General features: G+C 40.7%; 1 protein-coding gene across 1 annotated transcript; it reads right to left on the reverse strand.

The window, feature by feature from the left end:
- Positions 1-618: 618 nt before the first annotated feature.
- NFKBIZ (NFKB inhibitor zeta) lies at positions 619-11882 on the reverse strand. The gene is made up of 12 exons (XM_079704147.1): positions 11591-11882; positions 9089-9228; positions 8535-8565; positions 8309-8412; positions 7430-8211; positions 6618-6723; positions 6082-6228; positions 5826-5889; positions 5366-5535; positions 4367-4477; positions 4069-4236; positions 619-1789 (listed from the first exon to the last, which is right to left on the reverse strand). Exons 1-12 carry the CDS (start codon positions 11877-11879, stop codon positions 1736-1738), a joined length of 2166 nt encoding a protein of 721 aa, XP_079560273.1. The 5' UTR covers positions 11880-11882; the 3' UTR covers positions 619-1735.
- Between the last annotated feature and the right edge of the window lie 11098 nt (positions 11883-22980).

The raw sequence follows: 22980 nt of genomic DNA on the forward strand, positions 1-22980 counted from the left end.
AGGACATGGAAGCAACCTAAGTGTCCATTAACAGATGAATGGAGAAAGAAGATATGGCACATATATACAATGGAATATTACTCAGCCATAAAATGAAACGAAATTGAGTTATTTGTAGTGAGGTGGATGGACCTAGAGTCTGTCATACAGTGTGAAGTAAGTCAGAAAGAGAAAAACAAATACCATATGCTAACACATATATATGGAATCTAAAAAAAAAAAAATGGTCATGAAGAACCTAGGGGCAAGATGGGAATAAAGACACAGACCTACTAGAGAATGGACTTGAGGATATGCGGAGGGCGAAGGGTAAGCTGGGACAAAGTGAGAGAGTGGCATGGATATATATACACTACCAAATGTAAAATAGATAGCTAGTGGGAAGCAGCCGCATAGCACAGGGAGATCAGCTCCGTGGTTTGTGACCACCTAGAGGGGTGGGATAATGAGGGTGGGAGGGAGGGAGACGCAAGAGGGAAGAGATATGGGAACATATGTATATGTATAACTGATTCACTTTGTTATAAAGCAAAAACTAACACACCATTGTAAAGCAATTATACTCCAATAAAGATGTTAAAAAAAAAAGAAAAAAAAAATAAGAGAAATAAAGAAAGGTTTTTCATGAATCAAATTTATTACAAAGAATTAATGTACAATCAAAGCCATATACATTCCTCGGGGTATGCCAGAGATAAGCAAAATAATGTTATTAGAATTAAAGTTACTAAAAAATTAGGCATTTATTTTCTGAATGGTAATATGAAACATCATGGTACGTTATCATTATTTGACAACAGAAAACCAGTAAAACATGTTTCAATATTGACTTTTTGTTGTTCTTATAAAGGTAAAACAAACATTCCAACAGGGCAAGTAAATGATAAACTCTAGAAAGTGAGTCATAAAAAGGTGTTCTCTTTAATAGCATGCAATTCCCTGCAAATAATGTATCTCATCTCAAAGCATATTTACAATTCAAACAGAGCTCTGCCAGCCACTAAAGGAACAACTCTCCATCTGTTTCATCTACAGAGATGGTGATTACACAGCTCCTTTGAATGCATATGATTTTTAAAAATAGTGAAAATCCACTTGTTCTTTTCTAGTTTATTGATTTACACATTTCAAATGTGGCCATGTTAATGACCAATGTACAAATATTTGTACAAATATTTTAAAAGACAAAAATAACCATTATATACAGTTTGCAAAGATCAAACTTTAACCATGGTACCCTCCATCTAGTCCAACGACTAGAGACTTTGCAACACCAATAACTATCAGGTACTGCATCAGGCCAAACGAAGCCTCAACACTACGTCCAGATTTTTTTTTTAACTTCCAAATGCTTTCATTTTTCTTTAAAGAAAAAGTTTACAATTCACCTCCTTTTAAACTGGCAATAGCTACATAAGCAATGCCTTATGCCACAAATCAAAGCCTTCTCCTACCCAAAAGCTACTGTTAATTGAAGTCAATTTTACCACTCAGATTAAATTCAGATGTCTAGATCCCAGATACCTGGGTATGAAATATTAAAATCTGCCAAGAGAAATTAGATACTTTTCTTCTTTTCTTTTAACATAACCCACTATATAATAGTGAACTAAATATGTTTGTTTCATAGAAACAACTTACATTTGCCAATACAGAGCAAATGGTCTATGTACAGATACATTAGGACTGCCTAACTGACAGTGAGTATTGCTGACCAGGCTCCCAGCCAATGGAGCTAATACGGTGGAGCTCTCTGCTGAATGGACTTTCCCTTCAGGATACGTCGGATCTGGAAAGGAAACCAATAGGACTTGTGAGGGTTTTTTTTTCTATGATCAAAGTACCACATCTCCTTCAGTTTCTTTGTAAGTAAGTACATGAAGAAATATGCAACAGTATGTGTCAAGATTTTAAGGGGACAAAAAAAAAATACTACAACTCCTTTTAAAGTTTACTACAGACCTGCTATAATGATCTTTGAGTACAAGAAAGTAAAGCATCTCCATTAAAAATTATCTGAGGCCGGGCTTCCCTGGTGGCGCAGTGGTTGAGAGACCGCCTGCCGATGGAGGGGACACGGGTTTGTGCCCCGGTCCGGGAAGATCCCACATGCTGCAGAGCGGCTAGGTCCGTGAGCCATGGCCGCTGAGCCTGCGCATACGGAGCCTGTGCTCCACAACGGGAGAGGCCACAACAGTGAGAGGCCCGCGTACCGCAAAAAAAAAAAAAAAAAAAAAAAAATTATCTGAGGTTGAAAATCTCCAAAAGTTTAACTAAGACCTATATTCTTTTCCTAATCTTTACTCCTGTTATTTCTGAGAGCATTTAATATTTAACGCAGTAATCATGGTTATTATAATACCTCACCTACCTTGATGTCAGCCTCAACCAAGAACCGAGAGCCCACGTTATACACACAAGTAAATTATAATGTCCTTCGAGTCAAGATAGCTGTCATGACATCCAAGAATTAAAGCATCTGTGCATGACTATATGGATCACAGGAAACCCCCAGGCTCACTCAGAGTCTAGTAATTGATTTTATACCCCAGCCTGACAAATTTTATGATCTGTCTCTCAGCCCACAGCAGATTAGAAGCAACAAATTAGAAGAAAGAAGACTGGAGTAAGGGATGCAATTGACAGCTGCTAGAAGGAGACACAATGACCATGGTCTGACAATAAAAGCAAAGGAAAAGACCCTCCCTCCACACACAGAGACACAAAAAATACAAAAGCAGGAAGGAGAGCAATCCAAGAACATTTAGCAAAGAATCAAGCAGCTCTCCATGCTCAATACTCCCTGAGAACATCACTCTATGACTGCACACCACAAACAGCAAACCAGAAGTGAACAGTGCACTTAGGACTCTGCCATTTACTATTTAATGATGGTCCCTATGCCTGGACCCACTCTGAGTCTCAGTCTTCCCAGCTGAACCTTCACCCTGCAAAGTTTTCCTAACTATTAAGTGATATAATATACAGGAAAACTCTACAAATCATCAAGTGATTCATTTTAAGCTATAAAGAGCTCCACAAATATGAGTTACTATAATACTATGGTCATAGCGAGGGCTGTAAATCAAAGGCAAGGCTAAATTGCATTCCATATATTTTATTTTGTGATTATTAAAGTATGTAACGACCCACAGCCACAATCTCTCGTTTCCTCCAGGGAAAGAGTTTCAACAAAAATATTTTAAGTTCTTCCAAACGTATGGACACCAAGGGGAAAACTGGCGGGGGTGGGTGGGTGGGATGAATTGGGAGATTGGGATTGACATATATACACTAATATGCATAAAATGGATAACTAATAAGAACCTGCTGCTTAAATAAATAAATAAAATATTTTAAGTTCTTAAAAAGAGTCAGTTCTTGTTATCAAGAAAAGTTTAGTCATATGAAACTGTTCAATCCCCAAATATAATATATTGGGTTGGCCAAAAAGTTCATTCAAGTTTTTCAAAACAGCTTACAGCAAAAACCGAATGAACTTTCTGACCAATCCAGTAGAACCATATGATGAGAAAAGCATAATTTTATTTAAAGTATAAAATATTTCTAGGTTCTAAATTACATAAATAACCTTCCCATTTTTTATTTAGGATCAGTTAGATAGAAATCATTGTTAACAGCTAATGTTTACTGAGCAGCACCCACTTATGTGCCTGGGACTATTCTGAATACTCTACAAATACTGACTCATTTAATATGCACAATATTTGAAGGCTCATCACTTACTCACAGAACTAAGATTCTCTTTCTTTAGTATGTGCAGGAACTTTGGTTCCTCCTCTTTCATCAACTTCCAAATGTCAAACCATTCTGACTTAGCCCAAACCCAAGTTTGTGTCTTGGAAGACCCATTTGGGGTCCATGGATAAACCCTCAAATTTCTTACTCTTCCTTTGGAGACAAAGCAATTGACTCTAAAGGGCTACAGTGACCACTGTTGAGACACAGATGTTGATAAAGCCCACCTGAAGAGTGCCAGCTGGCCCCTGCCCCTTATGTTTCGAAACAATGCCTAAAAGTATTTCTTCTCCCTTCTGTGGCCCTCACCTGTTCTCCCACAGGGCCATCAGGAACCAAATGTACTGGCTGTTCGTTCTCCAAGTTCCGAGTACTTGGGTCTGCTCCCTTCCTCATCAATAGGCGGACTGCATCCAACTGTGTCACCCGATATTGCAGGCTGGCAGCAACATGGAGGGCGGTGTTTCCATTGTAAGCCTAAAGACAAAGAGACAAAACAACACCCATCAGGAAGGAAGACTTTCATGAAAGCAGCTCAAAAGCTTGAAGAAGGTATAAAGAAGGTTATTCCAACTCTTGCGCAGTTCTTGAACACTTCTAAAAGTACCTTTGCATTCACAAAAGACAGGCAACTGGGCAGTTCCAAAAAGAGGCGAATGAGTTCCAGATTTGCTTCTTCAGCTGCCAAATGCAGGGCTGTGCGGCCACTTTTACGATCCTTGTCAAAGGCAAGAGGGGGAAAAAAATGAACATCCAGAAACCATGCCCTGGGTATGCTTCTCACCCAGTCTCTCATATGTCTGACTCACCCTTGGAGACTCACTCGGAGTGCCCCCTTCTCCACAAACCCTTCCTTCAACCCAAGCTCCATGTAATCTCTCATTCCTCCTAACTCCCTTTTATCACATGTACCCTTGTATACCGGGTGGCCATAAAATATAGAAACATAGACTATACTGTTTTATCATGTGCTGTAATATAATAAATCATTTACTGTGTATTCGCCTATATTTTCAGACTTGGTGGCCACCCTGTAGACTTATAATTAGCTATATCTCTCACCATTTCTACTAGACAGTAAGCTCCCCAAGGACCCAAGTGGCTTATGATTTAGGTATTTTCCCCTAGGGCCCCTAACTCAGTACCTCAGCCTTGTACATAGCAAATACTCAGCAAATAAACCTCAAATTTAAAGATAATAAAATATTTTCCAGTTTAAAAAACAGAAGATTAAGTCCAGATCCAACAATAATGAACAAACCCTTACAAAATGCACTACCTTTAGTATCTGTGTATAACAATGGAAGCAAAATGGAAATATCAATTTCAAGCATTTTATTTTCCTTTCAAATAAAGACATTCATTTCACAGCTAAATGATCTTTTGAATAATAATCCATAGATTAAAAGCAAATCAAGAAAGCAGATGAGGTGATCTTTTAAAATCTAAGCTTAATTATCCATACATTGCTACTCCATTAATTTAAAAAGATGGCAAAAATAAAATAAAAAGGGGGAAAAGTTTTAATCTATACTTGGGAAGAAGGTCTTTGGCTATAACCACGTCTCTCCCACATCCCATTTCCAAACTCTTCTGTGAATTTTACCTTAGCTTCCACTGTGGCTCCCATTTGAATCAGACACTTAATTGTATCAACTAGACTCTTATTCTTCAGCAAAAGCTCCTGAACTTCAGGTGAATGGGGCTGTTGATTTCTCTGGAGTTCGTGAACCACAGCATTGTGGGCCACAACTGCACAGTGTAGAGGGGTCAGGCCTAGAAAAAAGCATAAGAAAGCAGTGGTCAAGCATCCCATCAATTCTTTTAGTTGTTCTATAACTACAGACCTGGAGGGTGGCCTCTCACATGACCTACATATGGGCTCCACAAGGACTAGTGAGGTCATCTGAGTAATCCCTCCATTGGGTCTTAGTGCTAATTTTATCTATAGAATATTTTAGCTTTAATTACCTCCCTTCCTTATTGGTGTTGAACTTAGTGCCCTTAGAATTAATGGGCCCCTCTCTCTGAATGTTTTTTCACCCAATAATGCGTCAATCACTTACCATCATAGTTAGTTGCCTCCAGATCCACAAACTGATTGCTCCCCACTGCTCCCTTGTGAATTGCCTGCAGAATTTAAAAACAGACATCTATCAGCAAAAGACAAACTACACAAATACTTATCTACCAGTGTTCCAAGAAAGGAGTAAGTCAACTCAAAAGAGAGCATTGCAACAGGCAATCTACATCCAACTCCTAATATCCAAGCTGTACCCCTTTGGCCCTGTGGTAATGGGGGCCTGGCTCGCTGCCTCTTACCTGAAGCACCTGGGAGTGGCCCTTCTCAGCACAAACATGCAGGGGGGTTCTTCCCCAGCAGTCAGTCGTATTCACCTGGGCCCCGAGGTTCACCAGATCCTGCACGATGAGGTGCTGATTGGCAGCCACTGCCACCTGAAAGGCACTCTGTGGACATTCAGAGGAAAAAAATATTTTTTAAAACCCATAACACTATAGTAACAAAGAATATGAACCTAAACTAAGACCAAGGGGAAAAAAACCCACATAGAGAAAATAAATCCTGTTAATAAGCAATAAGATACTGTAACACAAGGAAACTAAAATAAGCTTAGGGTGCAGCTTTATTATATCCAGTTAGTCTTTGGTCAAATAACTACAAAGTTAACGTTAATAACTTCAAGGTTGGCAGTGACAAAGAGTCAACATTCAGAAGTTAATATTAACTAAACTCTCTTGGTCTGGAACTCTGAAATGATCTACACATAAATATGAGACCAGCCGTCATCTTGTCCCCATGACCACACTTTGCCATTTCCCTCTGTCAAGATCCTCACCTGTCCATTGTGCTCTTTAATATCCAGCATGTGAAGCGCATTCATCTTTCTTGCAAGGACATAGGAAAGTGCCCTTCTCCCCTGGGCAACAGCAATATGGAGGAACCTGGGGGGGAAAAAAAGTAAAAGAAAAGAAGTGAATTATTTCTTATTTCACTAAGTTCATCCTTTTTAAAAAAAAATTCTTCCTTTAACCCCTTTCTTGATATGTTGGTGTACTCAAATCAAACAGTACAGAGCATAATTTGTCTTTTCTGCTACGCTAACAATACATCTGAGTTGCAACAAGATGAATTAGGTTACCAGAAAAAAGAAGTACGCCAGGCACCATGCTGATTGCTTTAAATCCATTATTTTTAATGTTCATAAAAACCCACTGAGGGAGGTATTATCATTTTACATGCCCAGAAACTGAGGCATAGAAAGGTTAAAGAACTTGCCCAACACCACAAAGACGTCAGGACAGATCAGTATTCAATCTACAAATCAACTCACAGTTGATCATGACCAACTAACCATGACCTAACTGATTTTGCTCTACAGACACAATCTATGCTAATCTTTCAAAACCAATTATTCAAAGACACGTACATTTTTATTAATTTAGAACAGGTAATTTGTTCAGCCAGGAAAAAAAAAGAAAGGAAAGCTCTCGCTTGAAATATGAGCGATCATGCTACGCCCACTAGTCATCTTGTTTAGCCAACCACTTACTCAGATCTAAGCTGGCATCCCCTAGAGAAATTCTGTGCCCACTGTGTCCAGCAAGCATGGCTTACCAAATTAGCTCAATGAGATAAAGGGATACTCACGTGTCACCATCTGCATCCTTTGAAAGAAACTGGTCTTGGGAGATATGTGCCAATTTGCTTTCTTCCTGCTCTACTTGCCACTGAAAAAATGACTTCCCTAACTGTGTGGTGTTCATTGGATTGCCGACGATGCTCGGGAAGGGCGGTGGTGTGTTTAAAGGGGCAGAGCCTGCATCATGCCTCGCCAGGGCCTCACAGGCACTGTGTGGCATCATGTTGAAGTTCTGCACGTGGGCATCATTTTGCTGCTGAACGCTGGGGGCAGTCTGTGGGGGAACAGCAATATTCTCAGATTCCCTGGGATCACTTAGAAGGGATGCAAAACTTTGGTTCGAGCAGAACTGTGGTTCTTGACCATCAAAGATGTTTGGTTCATAGCTGGGGGACTGGGAAGTTCTGGAATAAGGACTGTATTCCAGAGCTGGGTTGTGGGTGTAGTGCTGTGGCGGCAGCTGCTGCACGTTCTGGTTCTGTGGAGAATACTGGTACATGGAAGCCTGATCCATCATGTGTGGGGAGCTGCTGACTTGGAAGGGTTGGTATTTCTGAGGTGGAGAGAAGACCTGCCCTCCGTGGAAGTCCTGACGCTGCTCGTGGGGGGAGCTCGGAGGGACCCCCACAGGGCTCATCCAGCTAACTTGGACAGTGTTCAGGGAAACCAGGCTGCATTCATTCTTAATGTTGATAATGCTCTGAAGCAGATCAGCACTGCTGCCCTGTTTGGATTCATTGTGATGGACATCTTCCATGCTTTCCGCGGGTGTGGGTGTTTGAGGTGGCGTCTGGAAAGGGAGAAAAAATAAGTTGCGCACTCCCTTCCAAAATTATTCCAGGAATAATTTCCAAAGGGTATTCAGAGGAAAATAGTGAGATACGTACCAAAAACTGGGTATGTAACAAAGCTAGTCTTTTGCAAGCTGGTCCATCAGACAATAAATCAGGGTCTTTCCTTTTCCCACTATATGATACTGTGTTCTTCAATTCTATACCCAAGAAAGGAATATGGAATCTGTGATAATTTTATTTCACAAATTTTTACCCATAATTACACTACACTGTTTTACCCTACAGCCCCCATGATATTATAAATAGAGGTAACTCTTACCTGTGAATTGCTCTCTGTTCACACCTTGTGTCTATCAGGAAAAAAAGTTTCCAATTTAGTGTGTGATAAATGGTTTCCTGATTAACATACATCAACAAACAGACTTATCTCTACCCCTCTTTACAGTTCACCATAAACCTTTGACATGGCTATTCTAGCAATATTTATTTTCTATGTTAATTTCCATCCTATCTTGCAACTTCCCCCATTTGCACTTTCACCTTAGTTCAACTCAGGTTAAGATAAAATTAATAAGGCCACTTGAGTTTTCCCTTTCTAGTCAAAATGGTTCATTTTAACTGAACCACATTAATTTCCTTGCCCCCAACTTGCCTTCATTTATTTATTCATTAAATTTCTCTTGCACACCTGCCAAGTGCCTAGCAGTGGGCGAAGTGACAGCAATATAGCAGACAGCAGGACAAGTATGTTCTCTGTCCTATGGACTTTGTGGTCTACAAAAAGACTTGCCCAACCTAGGTTAGCAGAGAGTAATAACACTGACAGGCTAACCTCCCTACCCCCCAACCCAAAACAAATAAATTAGGTGCCACCTTAAAATCATCGACAGCTTGTCCGGAAGCCTTCTGTTTATGACTTCGGATGTGCAACAGGAGTTCCTTCACCGAGTTCTTCACACGAACACCTTGAAAGGGTCCTCTCTGCTGCCTTCCAACCCCCATATGGGGCTCAACTGTTCAAAAAACAAAACATATCCCAATTAAGTGTCTTCACAGACATGAATATTAATAATCTCAAAAGCATAGCTATCCAACGTGATGAAGTTCCCAACTAACAGACCACAAAGCCTCTTCAACTCGCTTGCCTGATACCTTTCCCCACCAGGAAGCCTAAGGAATTAAAGCTCATAAAAATATCATTTCAGGGAACCCCAGAGCCGAGAGATAAACCCAAATTAATTCTCTGTCTCTCAGCCCTATCCACCCATGAGACAGGATCACAGATTTTGCCACCCTCTCATAAATCTGTAATTATTCTAAACTTTTGAAAAACCTTGGGGGAGCAAGGAATAACTGATGAATTTTTAGCTTTTCAAACCAAATGCTTTATGTCCACACAGAAATTTTAAAGTCTATCAATTCCACTCACCTAAGAAGGTACAAAACAAACTTCTTCCAAAGATCTCAATGTACCAAAGCCTAACATTTAACAATGTCTCAGTTTATTATTTCCCTCAGTTCAGCTACGCCAAGAAAGCTACATAAATTCACTGAGCTTAAACGCATTTCCACATACGCACACAGGATTTCCCCTCACCGGCTGTTTTTGGATTGTTCACATAGGCCTTCTAAGTAAAAAGGAAATAATCTCATTTCATATTTAAGCTTTAAAATACACTTTAAAATGCAGTACATGAGCGCTTCCCTGGTGGCGCAGTGGTTGAGAGTCCGCCTGCCGATGCAGGGGACACGGGTTTGTGCCCCGGTCCGGGAGGATCCCACATGCCACGGAGCGGCTGGGCCCGTGAGCCATGGCCGCTGAGCCTGCGCGTCCGGAGCCTGTGCTCCGCAACGGGAGAGGCCACAACAGTGAGAGGCCCGCGTACCGCAAAAAAAAAAAAAAAAAATGCAGTACATGAGTACAGCATTCTCCTCTGACCACTACTATGTCACAACCTCTTGGGATGAGTTGAACACAAAGTAAACACACAAAGAGTCAGGAAATGAATAATTCAGCAACTCCATTGAGAGTGGAAAAAAATAAGATGGGACAAAAAACAAGGCATAATTTTAAATATATAGATATATACACACACATATACATATATAATCAAATACATGAGAGAAACAACTCAACGATAGAGCAAACTAAACACTAGTTAGTTTTATGCTTAAGTCTAAGAATATCTTGCCAGAATCTAACACGGCATTTCTCTGGAATGACAGTAGTTAATAACTCAGCGTCACAGGGAGAAAAATTCAGTTTCAGAAATCCCCTATGGTAAACCAAACAACTAACAAAATAGTTTCAGCCAGATGAAGGCCAAATGTGGAGGAAAAAACGGGTCTAAATACACACACAATTTTGGCATTTGCTACACACTTAACATACAGGGAGCATGTTATACAACCGAGTGGTTTAAATCACTTTTTTAAATAAAAATGACAAATCACATTTTAAACTAAAACACAAGCAAAACAGGAGTGGCCAGCCATGGGAAATACCTGAAAGAGAACGCTCTTTAAAATCATGCTGATTAGATTTTCCAAAATTTGAGATTATCTAGACGTTCTTTGGTTCACCTACAGCGGCATCCTGTTTTCCTCCAAATTATGCAACTCCGTTCATTAAGAAAAGAAACTAACAATTCACAGCCGCAGAACGGAAACGTTACGCCTTTCTCTGCTACAGATGGCTCAACCATTCTAAAGCACACAAAACAAAGACCGAAGAAATTCTGGGCAGACTTCGGAAAATCACAGACTCAAGGTATAAACTGGTTTTCAGTCCAGCTTCACCTTACATCTTAATAATATCGGTTTCTTTTCTTTATAAAGTCCTTTTACTTAAAATTTCCACAAATACGTACTTAGGAAGAAATAAATCACAACCTTCAACCCAGTACCCAAACCCTTATCGCCGGCTACAGCCTTTCACTAAAACAGCCACAAGAAAAAGGTACACCTACATCAGATCCAAAACCTCGCCATAGTATGTGAATTATAGCTTAATAAAAGTGTTTTTTTTTAAAAAAAAAAAAAAAAAAAAAAGAGAAAACCCAACGTGGTCCATTCCCCCCACCCGAAGTCAGAGCTGTGTGTTTCAAGCTACCAGGCCAGCTAGACGGCGCCCAGATTTCACAGACGGTCAAAGGGCATGGAGTGATATTCAACGCCCAGCACGGGGCAAGGCATCCAGTAGTGGCCTAATAATGATGGCCACTGTGATTATGTACCGCCGCTAAAGCAGGCGCCGAGGCCACCTAACACCTGGCCGAGGTACTTCGCTTCTGGGCGGCCCAGAGCCCCCCTCCCCGCGGGTGGGCCGCCCGCAAACGGGGGTCCTGGGGCCGCCCCGCCGGGGCCAGTGGGTACCTTGCAGCCGCTCGGCACGGGCGCCGCCTCTCGGCCGGGACTCTACCGCCCCGCAGGAGGACACGGACGAGGCGGAAGAGAAGTCGGAGGAGTCGGAGCCGGGCGAGCCGGGCGCCGAGGGCCCAGACGACGAGAAGCCGGCGTCGCAGGCGCCGGGGGCGGCGGCGGGCGGCGACGCGCCGTAGAAGTAGGCCAGGTTGAGCGGGCTGGTCATGAGGCCGCAGTCGCCGGCAGCGTCCAGCAGCCCCTCTCCGCCGCGGCTGTCGTCCAGCAACTTGTCCACGATCATGCTCCCGGGCTCGGCTCTCGGGGACCCCAGACACCTGCGCCACCGGTTCGCTGCGCGCGTCTGCCTTCCGACTGCGGCTGTGGCTGTGATGGGTTCGGGGACCTATCGGCTGGAGGACGGCGCGGGCACGGGCGTGGTTCGGAGGTGCCCGACTATTTAACCGGCCTTCGAGGCCAGGGGCGGAGAGAAGAGGCCACCGCCTCGCCGGCCTCCCCCGCGCCCGGCCGGGCTATTGGCGGCGTCGGGGTAGCCTCCCGGCCACTCCTCCGGATGCGCCCCGTTTCCAGTAAAATGTACAGGATGAGGCAATGTGCCCTCCGCCCTCGCTCCGCCCTCGCTCCGCCCTCCCGGCCCCGCCCAGACCGACCGGTTGTTTTCCTGCCCTTCACCTAGAAACCCCGATGGAACGCGGCCTCCTGGCCCTCGGACCCCCGCCCTGGCCGCCCGACGACGGATGTCGGGGCCGGCGCTGCCTCGGCGCGCTCCCAGCCTGGCCTAGGCACCCGGGAAGAGGGTGCGTGGCGTGGGCCTCGCCCGCATTGTGCGGCGAGGAGGCAGGAGGCGGCGGTGGGAACAGGTTGGCCTGGTTCCGTGGCGTAGGAAAGTGCTGGAAGGTGTGCGCCGCGCAGCCCTCCCGCCGCCCTGCGCCGAGTTTCTCGCCAGCCCCAGCCAAGACGTCTCCCAGGCAAGGAGTCTCCGGGAGGTTCTTAAGGGCCCGTCTCCTCTCAGTTTAGTAAGCGTTTGCCAACGTACCTTTTGGCCAAATCCCAAACTGAAGGAGATGTTGAAGCCATTTTTTTTCTGTCCTCAAATTATAATCCGGTCAACAATTTTTTTTTTTTTTTGGGGTGCAGCCCAGGAATAAAAAGCGGTGTCCTGTAAACTTCCATACTGAAACAAATACGTCTTAGCAAAATGACAAGTTTACATACATGTATGTGTCTGTATTTACATATATGTAATTTCTTTATGCTGCATAACTGTCCATTGTGTCGGATAAGCACAGGAATTTTGCTCTTTCCTATCTTAAATACTTTAATGGAGTTACACAATTTTTGTAGTGAAGTCCAATTACTTGCTAAAACCGTGGCTAGGAGATAGCAGGAACTAAAGATGAATGATTATGTCTGTGCTTTCAAGTACATTATAATCTTTTAAGAATGATAAGGTAAGTACACACATGCTATATTAAAAGAAACCGATTATGATTAAATATCATGAGGGATACAAAGTTCAGCGAGTGTCCTAAAAAGAACATCTAGTGAAGGGCAAGATGAGGTCATGAGGAAAATCTTTGCAAAGAAGGTGACATCTGAGATAGGCCCCAAAGAATGGGTGAGGTTTCAACCCACAGCATTTATAGGAAGAGGGAACAACATGAGCAAAGAATTAAAGAAAAGGTGTCAGATAAAAGCTTACAGTCCCTTCTAGGATAGTCAAGGGAAGACCATAACATTAAATGTAAAAGGTAACTTGGTGTTTTTGGGTGGAGCACCTCCAGTAACAGGCTGACACACTGGGTCTTTAATAAACATTGAGTGACCATGAAAGAATTTGGGGTGGGCAAAATTAATCCGGAAGCAACTCAAAGGAGGAGAGAAACCACTGTAATGGCCCAGGAGAGAACTGACCTGACCCTGGGGCAGAGGCAGTGGGAAAGAAGAAAGTAAACAGAAATAAAACAGGCCTGGGCAGCATTGCTAGCAGAATGCGCAGGTCGCACCGGGTTGGAGGTGGGCAGCAATGAAGGGGTCCCCAACCAGGCTATGGTTTGGGGCTGGATGACCATGTGAATAGGGATGCCAACTTCAGATCACAGGGAAATCAGGGAAAGTAGACTGTTAGGGTCCCAAGAGGAAAAATGAGGGAGGCAGGGGAGAAGAGAGACAAAGAGCTTGAATTGTTATTCAGTATTGATAGGTGGTACAAGACCCTGGTGCGGGTGCTAAAGTAAATATTTCCTTGTTTCTCACAAATGTTGTATTGCCCCAGGAACTTCTTGCTGCCTTTCCCTCCTGTCAGTTTTTGAGTTTTGGTAAATTTTTTTAAAAATTAAAAGAAAACAGCTCCCTTGATGTATCTGCAGAAAACAAGGCTCCAGTAATTGCAGTTCCTCAGAAACCAAGATCACTTAAAACATGCTCCAAATGAGATATTAGGCTTTCTCAATAAAATCTATTTGGATTTTTTTTCCTTCCCACTAACATTTTATGTATAATAAAGGCCTTAAATGGCCATCCAAATAAATTCACGGCCAATATTTTTTTTTACAAAATTAATTCTCCCCCTAAAATTATTTCCGGTTTCACTTGGTATATAAAAATTCAAACTTCAAAATCATGGCTTCTGGAGAACTTAATATAGATAAATACGGTCAGTAGACTAATGTTTCAAAATAAAGTTTTCTACGAAATGTCAAAGCAATCATACTGTTTTAAAAGACCACAACCCCCGGGCTTCCCTGGTGGCGCAGTGGTTGAGAGTCCGCCTGCCGATGCAGGGGACACGAGTTCGTGCCCCGGTCCGGGAAGATCCCACATGCCGCGGAGTGGCTGGGCCCGTGAGCCATGGCCGCTGAGCCTGTGCGTCCGGAGCCTGTGCTCCGCAAGGGGAGAGGCCACAACAGTGAGAGGCCCGCGTGACAAAAAAAAAAAAAAAAAAAAAAAGACCACAACCCCCAACACACAGTCAAGAATGGTTATTTGTTAATATCACTACAAAAATTAACTTTAAATGCTCATTTAAATGTTGAAGTATAAACACAGTGTGGTCTATTAGGTTGAGTGATATGACACTGCCACAGTTCTAATCAAACATAGTGTACCATTCACTCTGTGGAGATAGCTAACCACGTTATGAGGACTCTCTGGAAAAGTCCACTGAGGCCAACAGCTAGCACTAACTTGCTAGCCATGTGAGTGAGCCATTCCAAAAGCAGATCCTCCAGCTCCACATCTGGCCTTCAGATGGCTGCAGCACTGACCAGCATCTTGAAGGTAGTCGTATGAGTAACCTTGAGTTAGAAACCCATCTTTCAAAGCCACTCCCAGATTCCTGACCACAGAAACATTATTTGAAAAATGAGCCTTTGAGAATTTACACAGTTTACACTGCTCATCATAGGTGGAGAAGAGATTAAAATCCTTATCTGTCTGAGTCTGGAGCCCAATCTTTTGCTTTAGAAAGGGAGATGAGAAGACTCATTTCCTCAAGGCTCAGATGCACGGCCTACATCTAAAGATATAGAAAAAGATGAAAATAACAGATCAGAGAGTTCCCTGACTCATGAAAGGAAGAAAACTATTCCAAAGCAATTGGAAGGAACTGTAAGTATAAAATAAAAATATGACAATGCTATCTTTTCCTTGGTTTTATAGATGTTAATAATTTAACTTATTGTGTCTTATGCAATAGAACATTTCTGCATAGTAATATGATGCCAGTTAAGTTGTAACACCATTTTGAGACCAGTCATTCAGAGTTTTTAAAAAGGAACTGACATTTTAAATGAAGATGTAATGAACTTTTGAGAAGCCAAAAATTATTTAGTGCAGCTTTTCAAACCTGAGGAGAAAAACCCAGTGAAGTATCTTACAGCATAACTGGCTGAAGAAGTGAACATCATAGGTGAGAGAACAGTAAAGACTGGCAGAGTTTATCTTGCTGAATGCCTTCTAGAGGAAAAGTCAGCAAAAGAAACCATGGCACTGCCACTTTTCAATGTTATAGTAACTCATCAAATTAAAGATTTGACTGCAAACTTTAAAACTGATCTTTTCTGCAGAACTGCACTTTCGCCTTAGAAATGGATAGATCTGCTGACTGTCTGGACTTGCTATTTTGGTTGTATTCATCAGGTACCAGCACCAACTAATTATCAAAGATCTTTCATATGAATGCTTGACAACAAACATAGAGGTGCTGAATCGGGGCTTCCCTGGTGGCGCAGTGGTTAGGGATCCGCCTGCCGATGCAGGGGACACGGGTTCGTGCCCTGGTCCGGGAAGATCCCACATGCCGCGGAGCATCTAAGCCCGTGTGTCACAACTACTGAGCCTATGCTCTAGAGCCCGCAAGCCACAACTACTGAAGCCTGTGCACCTAGAGCCCGTGCTCCGCAATGAGAAGCCACTGCAATGAGAAGCCCAAGCACCACAACAAAGAGTAGCCCCCGCTCGCTGCAACTAGAGAAAGCCCACGCTCAGCAATGAAGACCCAACGCAGCCAAAAATAAATAAAATAAAATAAAATTTTAAAAAGGTGCTGAATCATTTGAAGTATACAATAATTTTTTTTGAATTTCATCATTTATCCTGGAACAGTTGTGTTGACATTTGCTCTGATGGTACTAAAACAATGGTGGGTAAAATTGCTGGTGCCTTACAAGTGAAGGCAATGGCAACAAAATGAACTAGTCATCATTGTATTCTTTACCACTATCCATTTGCAGAAAAAAGGAAAAAAAAATAGAAGCCAGTTTCACTTAAGAAAGTCATAGATGAAACAGTAATAATTACTAACTTTATTAAGACTTGACCCTTGAAATATATATATCTTTAATATTTTATGACAATTGTCTGGAAAGGCATTTGGTCTACTAGGTTGAATGATATGATATGACATTGCCATTTGTTCTAATCAAATACTGTTTGAGTTGTGAGCTGAACTAGTCTCTATTTTTTATGGAACACCAATTTTACTTGACTGACAAACTGGTTATTCAGATTTGGGTATTTGTCAGTTTGGGGTTTTTTTTTTTTTATGAACAAAGCAAGCCTGTCAAGAAACAACTGACAGTATTTATTCCCAATGATAAAATTCAGGCCTTCAAATGAAAATTAGAATTTGGGAAACTTCTGACACCCTAAGCTTGAGAGCTTCCCAATATTGGAAGACATTTTTGACGTGGTTAATTGTGATATGTTATCAACAAATATGATTTTTTCTGTATTATATAATGAAAGGAGGCAACATTACAAAATTTGCGTAACTCAATAGAGTAATATTCTCCAAATGAACAATGCAAGACCTTAAAAAATCACATGTGAGTAAAAGATCCATTCAAGGTGCAAGAGAGACCAATGGATATTAATGTATCAGAGTACAAAAGGTTCACTGATATGGTTTCAGATTCCACAGTGCATTTGTCCCTTAAGGAATTACCACTTATTTTGGTATAATATTAAAAAAGAATATCCACAATTATCTGAAATGACTATTAAAACAGTTCTTCTTTTTCCAACTACATAGCTGTATGAGGACAGATTTTCCTTATATACTTCAACCAAAACATATTGCAACAAATTAAATGCAGAAAAAGATACACTCTGTCTTCTATAAAGCCAGACCTTAAGAGATTTGCAAAAATGTAAAACAATACTGCTCTTCTCACTATTTTTTCTAGTTTAGAAATTACAGTTTTTTAAATAAATTAGTAAGTAAAGATTTTTTTATTTTATTGGTAGGATGTAGACAATATATCATTCAAACTAATAGTTCCATATTGGACCAACAATTGTTGAACACCTGACTCCAGAACCTTCCTCTCTTCTCCATTTCTATTTAAACTGTCCAAGACAGGACTTCATCTCTCACCTGAGCCAAATGATTGCCCATCTAGCGTTGTCCACCTCCAGACTGCCATCAGCATGCCATACATACACCCAAATCTAAAAATTCCTCAACTCAAAGATCCTTCAAATGGCTCCAATCATCTTTAGCATCGAGTTCAACCTTCGTAGGATGGCTGGCAGGTATCCAAGCCCTGCCTTCCTCACAAGCCTCATCTTCCTCATTACTTGCAGTATTACCAAACTGAATATAGTTGCTCACATATCTGGGACTTCGTTTCCACTGTTCCTTCTGCACAAAATGCTGTACCCTTCCTCACCTGGCCAATTCACACTCATCTTTCCCAAGACTCAGATTAATATCCAACACTCCTGGAGCCTTCCCTGACCCCCCTCCTCCCCACACTCACTCTCACCCCCAGACTGGCATAAGGGCCCCTATTCTGCATCCCCACACAGACTTCCATCATAGCTCTTAAGCTGTGCTGAAATTATCCATTTGGGTGAGTCTGTCTCTTCTGTTCCACTATAAATTCCCAGGACATGTATCCCTTGTAAGTAGCCAACAACCTTTATGTAGTACACATTTAATTGACTGGTAGAAACAAATGTAAATGCTTCCAAAATTACTTATGTGCAACACCACAGACATCAAAATAGACACTTTGGCCCCTGAATTAGAATCCCTTCATTCTCAGCACCTGGATACTATAAAACTATTTCCTATATCTTACAAATATAAAAAGCTCAGCTGTCTTTGCCCAGGATTCTTTGGTTCATATCAACTTTTTAAAGAATGTAAAATGCTTTCAGGAGCTTTCAAAACAGATATATTATGTAATATATTGATTTTTTGATGCTTTCTCTGAAAAATAATAATGTATTATCTCCATAGTAAAGTAAAACACTTTTTAACATCTCAGGAAACATTTAAACTTCTGGGTATTCAACAGATTTTTAATGCAGAGGAACAAATTAGACCATATATATATATATATATATATATATATATATATATTTTTTTTTTTTTTTTTTTTTTTTTTTTTTTTTTGCGGTACGTGGGCCTCTCACTGTTGTGGCCTCTCCCGTTGCGGAGCACAGGCTCCGGATGCGCAGGCTCAGCGGCCATGGCTCACGGACCCAGCCGCTCCGCGGCATCTGGGATCCTCCCAGACCGGGGCACAAACCCATGTCCCCTGCATCGGCAGGCAGACTCTCAACCATTGCGCCACCAGGGAAGCCCTAGACCATATATTTTTAAATTTCATTTATTCTTCAATATGATAGTGCCCTCTAAATGGCAGGTACTTTTTCTAGGCACTGGGGCACAGTAGTACCTCAGACAAAAAGTCCTGTCTTTGTGGAGCTTATATCCAGAGGTATAAACATTCTGGTCATACACTCAGATGCTATTACTGAGATACATATACTCAGTTCTACTGAGACTCACATACTTCCTAGAAAACCTACAACATCTGACCTACCGAGCTATGGCGCAGATAGCTGTAGTTAGTAAGAGCCATAAACTGCTTCCTTACAAATGATGTAACACATTATTTTGTGTGTTTTTGCCTGGGAAGATGAAAAAATTATCTCTGGAAATAGTTTCCTAGGTCCTGTTTGCAGCAAATTATTAACATCTGATATCAAAGCACAGTATACCCTTATATTTCTGTTGAGGGAATTTCTCAAAGCAGGTAAATAAATATACGTGTCTAGTAACCTAATCATTATGAGGATGAATTAGCAAAAGATATGCACATCTTGGAACACTCCTCAGTGCTGACAGAATGAACTTGTAACACTTCTAAATACTGTAGGTACAGTATGCACAGCTTTGCATATTATGCACCAATTGTGTCAAGGCAAAATTAATGCTAGAGTGTCACTGGAGACATCTCTCTGGAGCTTTTTCTTGCCTAAAGTACCTATGAAATGTGCCATGTACCACTTTGTCCCACAAATATTTTCTGAGTAGCTATGATGTCTATGATGTAAAGTAACTCCACTGATTTCCAGTAGGTACCCAAGGCCTGTCCTCTAATGGATGGGCAGAAGAGGCTGCTTGTACAAAGCCAGGTCACACAGCTGAACATCTCAATCGATTAGATGCCCTGTAAACAGAGGTTGAATCACAGCACTGCTACAATACCCTGAAAAACCTTCCAGTCTAGCAACAGATTGAAATCCCAGTATGTAAATTGGAAGACAAATTTGTCTTCCCCTTTTTTTTAACACTTCATTTCCAAAGAAATGAAAATTTTGTCCATTGGATTTGAGGAAATATTCACATACTATAACTGTGTATATGAGTTGTGCAAAATCATATGCTATATATGATGGAGTAACATTCAGTGTTGGTCTGAAGGGCTAGCTGGTATACTACAGTCCCTAATAAGTAATGATCCGAACTCACATAAAACACCCACATGAAACAAGTGCACTCTCCTAAAATTCACCCTTAGAGTAAATTGTTCTTAGTTCATGAGGGTGTTTCCTGGTTTCTATTTATAATAATGAACTATTTATAGTATTCTATTTATATATTTCTATGTGTGTCTATCCATAATAGACATACATAGAAATATAGGTGAGCTTTGTCTAAAAGGGCAGAGAATTACAAGTTCTGTGGTTGCTTCTGCTTTCTCTGCCTGTTGACAATTCAGATATTTCATTTCCACACATACAAAAGAAACCATCATATATACTGGATGTGGGAATATTGTCAATTCTTGCCTGACTTAAATGTTACTAAAATCTGAGCTGCATGAAACAGAATGGTGAAGAAGGAAGAGTATCTTCACACAACTCCCCTTTTTCCTCTCCATTTTCCTTTCTGCCACTCTTTTCCCACACAAATCTATAGACTCCAGATGGTAACATATAGTCCAGAATTATCCTTCCCTATATATCCTTCTACTATAAAAAACTTCCATCCCCTGGGAAGTTAGCTCAGCTTTCAGGAAGAAAATGCTGATAACCGAATCACTTTGCTCTGCACCTGAAACTAACACAACATTGTTAATCAACAATACTCCAATATAAAATAAAAATTTTTTTAAAAAAGAAAATGCTGATAAACTGATTCACATTGTAAAATAAATAAACAACTTTGTTACCTTTCATGGGAATAGTTACTTTTTAAAGAGAAAAAAATCTGAAGACAATTAATTAAGCCCAAAGGACTGAATGTTTCATAGTTGAATTTGGGATCTGAAGTAATTATGCGAAGAAGAATTTTGAGAGAAAAACCCTTCACTCTTCCTTTGTGTAAGATATTGGCCCATGTGCATCTGCAAAGGCGTGAAGCTATGAATCTTCCCAGCATTATTCCACTTTCCCTTAGGTAATGACTTAAACCTTCTCTTTTCCCAGAAAAAAAGGTTAAATTTGAAAGGTGGGTTAATTTGAGCTTAATGCCTTGTTAATCTAGAAATAGGATACCATGCTTCTAAATGCTCAGTACACAGTTGTTTAATAAACATGTTGATTGCACAGATTTATATGTTGACTTATCTTTTTCAAAATTTTCAGTCATAATCTTCTTTTCCCTTCCTTTTAAACACAGGTCAAATTAGATTAGGGCCTTATATGAAGAAAAATTTTATCAAGAAGAATTTTTCTTCTAGAACTTTTAATTCAGAATTTAAAACTTGAAGTTTGGGGGCTTTTATGGGGGGAGGAGTTGGGGGGCTTGGTTTTTTCACATAAGTCTACAGGAATTTATTTTGAATTTCTATAAACAAGGACAGTAGTATGTACCAAATAGAAAGACTAATTATAAAAATGTTTAAGAGCTGAGAAAGAGACATTAACCTAGACCATGTATGGGAGAGACATCATTACCCCCCAAAATAAAAAATAGTTATAGACCCACAACATAATAATACTTTCATTTACTTATAAGGTTAATAGTAACTACACCATGTACTGAATACTATGTTAGGTATTTATATATACTTTATCTCTTATGTAGTTAATGCCTGGGAGAATGGCCAAAGATTAAGGTGAAATACGCAGTTATGAAATTTTCCCAACCACCATCCACATTAGCAGACAAAATATAACAAACATGGATTGCTGTGAATTGAAAGGATAATTTAACATTGGAATTCATTAATGAGGAAATCTGAACCCTCAGTTACTAAAAGACTATGCAAATTCCATATAACATTAATGACAATTATTCATTCAAACAATCACCTCACCTCCCCCAAAATTGATTTTGCTTACTACTATGGCCTGCAGGCCAAATCTGGTCTATTGCACAGCCTGTCTCTTAAGAATGGTTTCTACATTTTTTAAAAGTTACATTTTAAATGGTTGTATAAGTGCTTACATAATATCCTTGTCTCTTAGTCCACAAAACCTAAAATATTTACTATTTGGCTCATTACAGAAAAAGTTTACGAACGCTTGCTTTAAGCAAAAGTTCTCAGAGGTACTGCAATGTCATGGCTTTGAAGCCTGCAAACTCAGCTCTAGCACTGACCAGCTATGTGTTTTGGGGCAAGTCCTTCATCTCTGAGCCTCAGTTTACTCACATATAAAGTGGACTATTAGTATCTAAATCAAATTGCTAAGACCACATGAGGTAATGTACAACGTGTGTAAAGTATCTGACACATCCTAGACACTTCATGTTAGTTCCCTTCCAGTTCCCATAAATTATTATGACCATTGAGTGAATCTCCCACCTACTTGTATGTGTGTGGCTGAGAGAAGCAGGGAGAATAGATTACATATTGAACAAAAACTTTTCATACCTTTTGTCTGCATAGCATTTCCCCCCCAAGTACTTTCCCACTTGTGCAATCCAACTGTTAGGAAGAAACTCAATGTACTTTTTTTAAAATCATAACTGTAGAAGTTGTAGATCAGAAAACTATTATACTGAACAAAGATGCATTAAATTAGACATGAGGTTCAGTAGACAGATTCTCCTGTTAACATCCTTCCACTTTTCTCTATTTCCAACAAGCATGCTCAAATTTCATCTCTTAACCTCATTCTGGATTACATGTTGCCCTGCAGAGTTTCCTCTTCCCATCAGCCTACATCATCCTATACAGTTTAAACGTTCCATAAATGCTAGCAAACAGGGTCTGGGGGACCAAAAGACCAACCTGTGATAAAGAGTAGAGGATAGATAGAAACAAAGTCATCTTTTAGTTTCATGTATTCTGTTCTAAGTCTCAGAATCTTTGACCAGTGATTCTCAACCCCTTTCTTCCCCCAGCACATCTGAGAGGTAGGATACACTCCCACCAGTAAGGTTTTCTCTGGCCACTACAGTCTTCAAAATGGGGTTGTATGGCCCTTGAAAACACCTCCCCAGTGATTGTGACAGACCATTAAGGAGGAATTCCAGATCTGTTGGACAACTATTGCTTTAAATTACTTTACCCAATAATTCTAGTGCCATAGAACACTCTATGACATAAATCACAGCAGGATCATTTTTGACCCACCTTTTAGAGAAATGGAAATAAAAACAAACAAATGGGACCTAATGAAACTTCAAAGCTTTT

This window comes from Hyperoodon ampullatus (assembly GCF_949752795.1).
Source record: "Hyperoodon ampullatus genome assembly, chromosome: 5".
NCBI lineage: Eukaryota > Metazoa > Chordata > Mammalia > Artiodactyla > Ziphiidae > Hyperoodon > Hyperoodon ampullatus.

Excerpts from the sequence above, each read along its gene's own strand:
- NFKBIZ (XM_079704147.1), bottom strand. The coding sequence starts at position 11,879 with ATGATCGTGGACAAGTTGCTGGACGACAGCCGCGGCGGAGAGGGGCTG. Across the intron at positions 8,212-8,308 it reads TGTTACATACCCAGTTTTTG|ACGCCACCTCAAACACCCAC; the intron begins GTACGTATCTCA and ends CTCCCTTTCCAG. Across the intron at positions 6,724-7,429 it reads AAGGATGCAGATGGTGACAC|GTTCCTCCATATTGCTGTTG; the intron begins GTGAGTATCCCT and ends TTTCCCCCCCAG.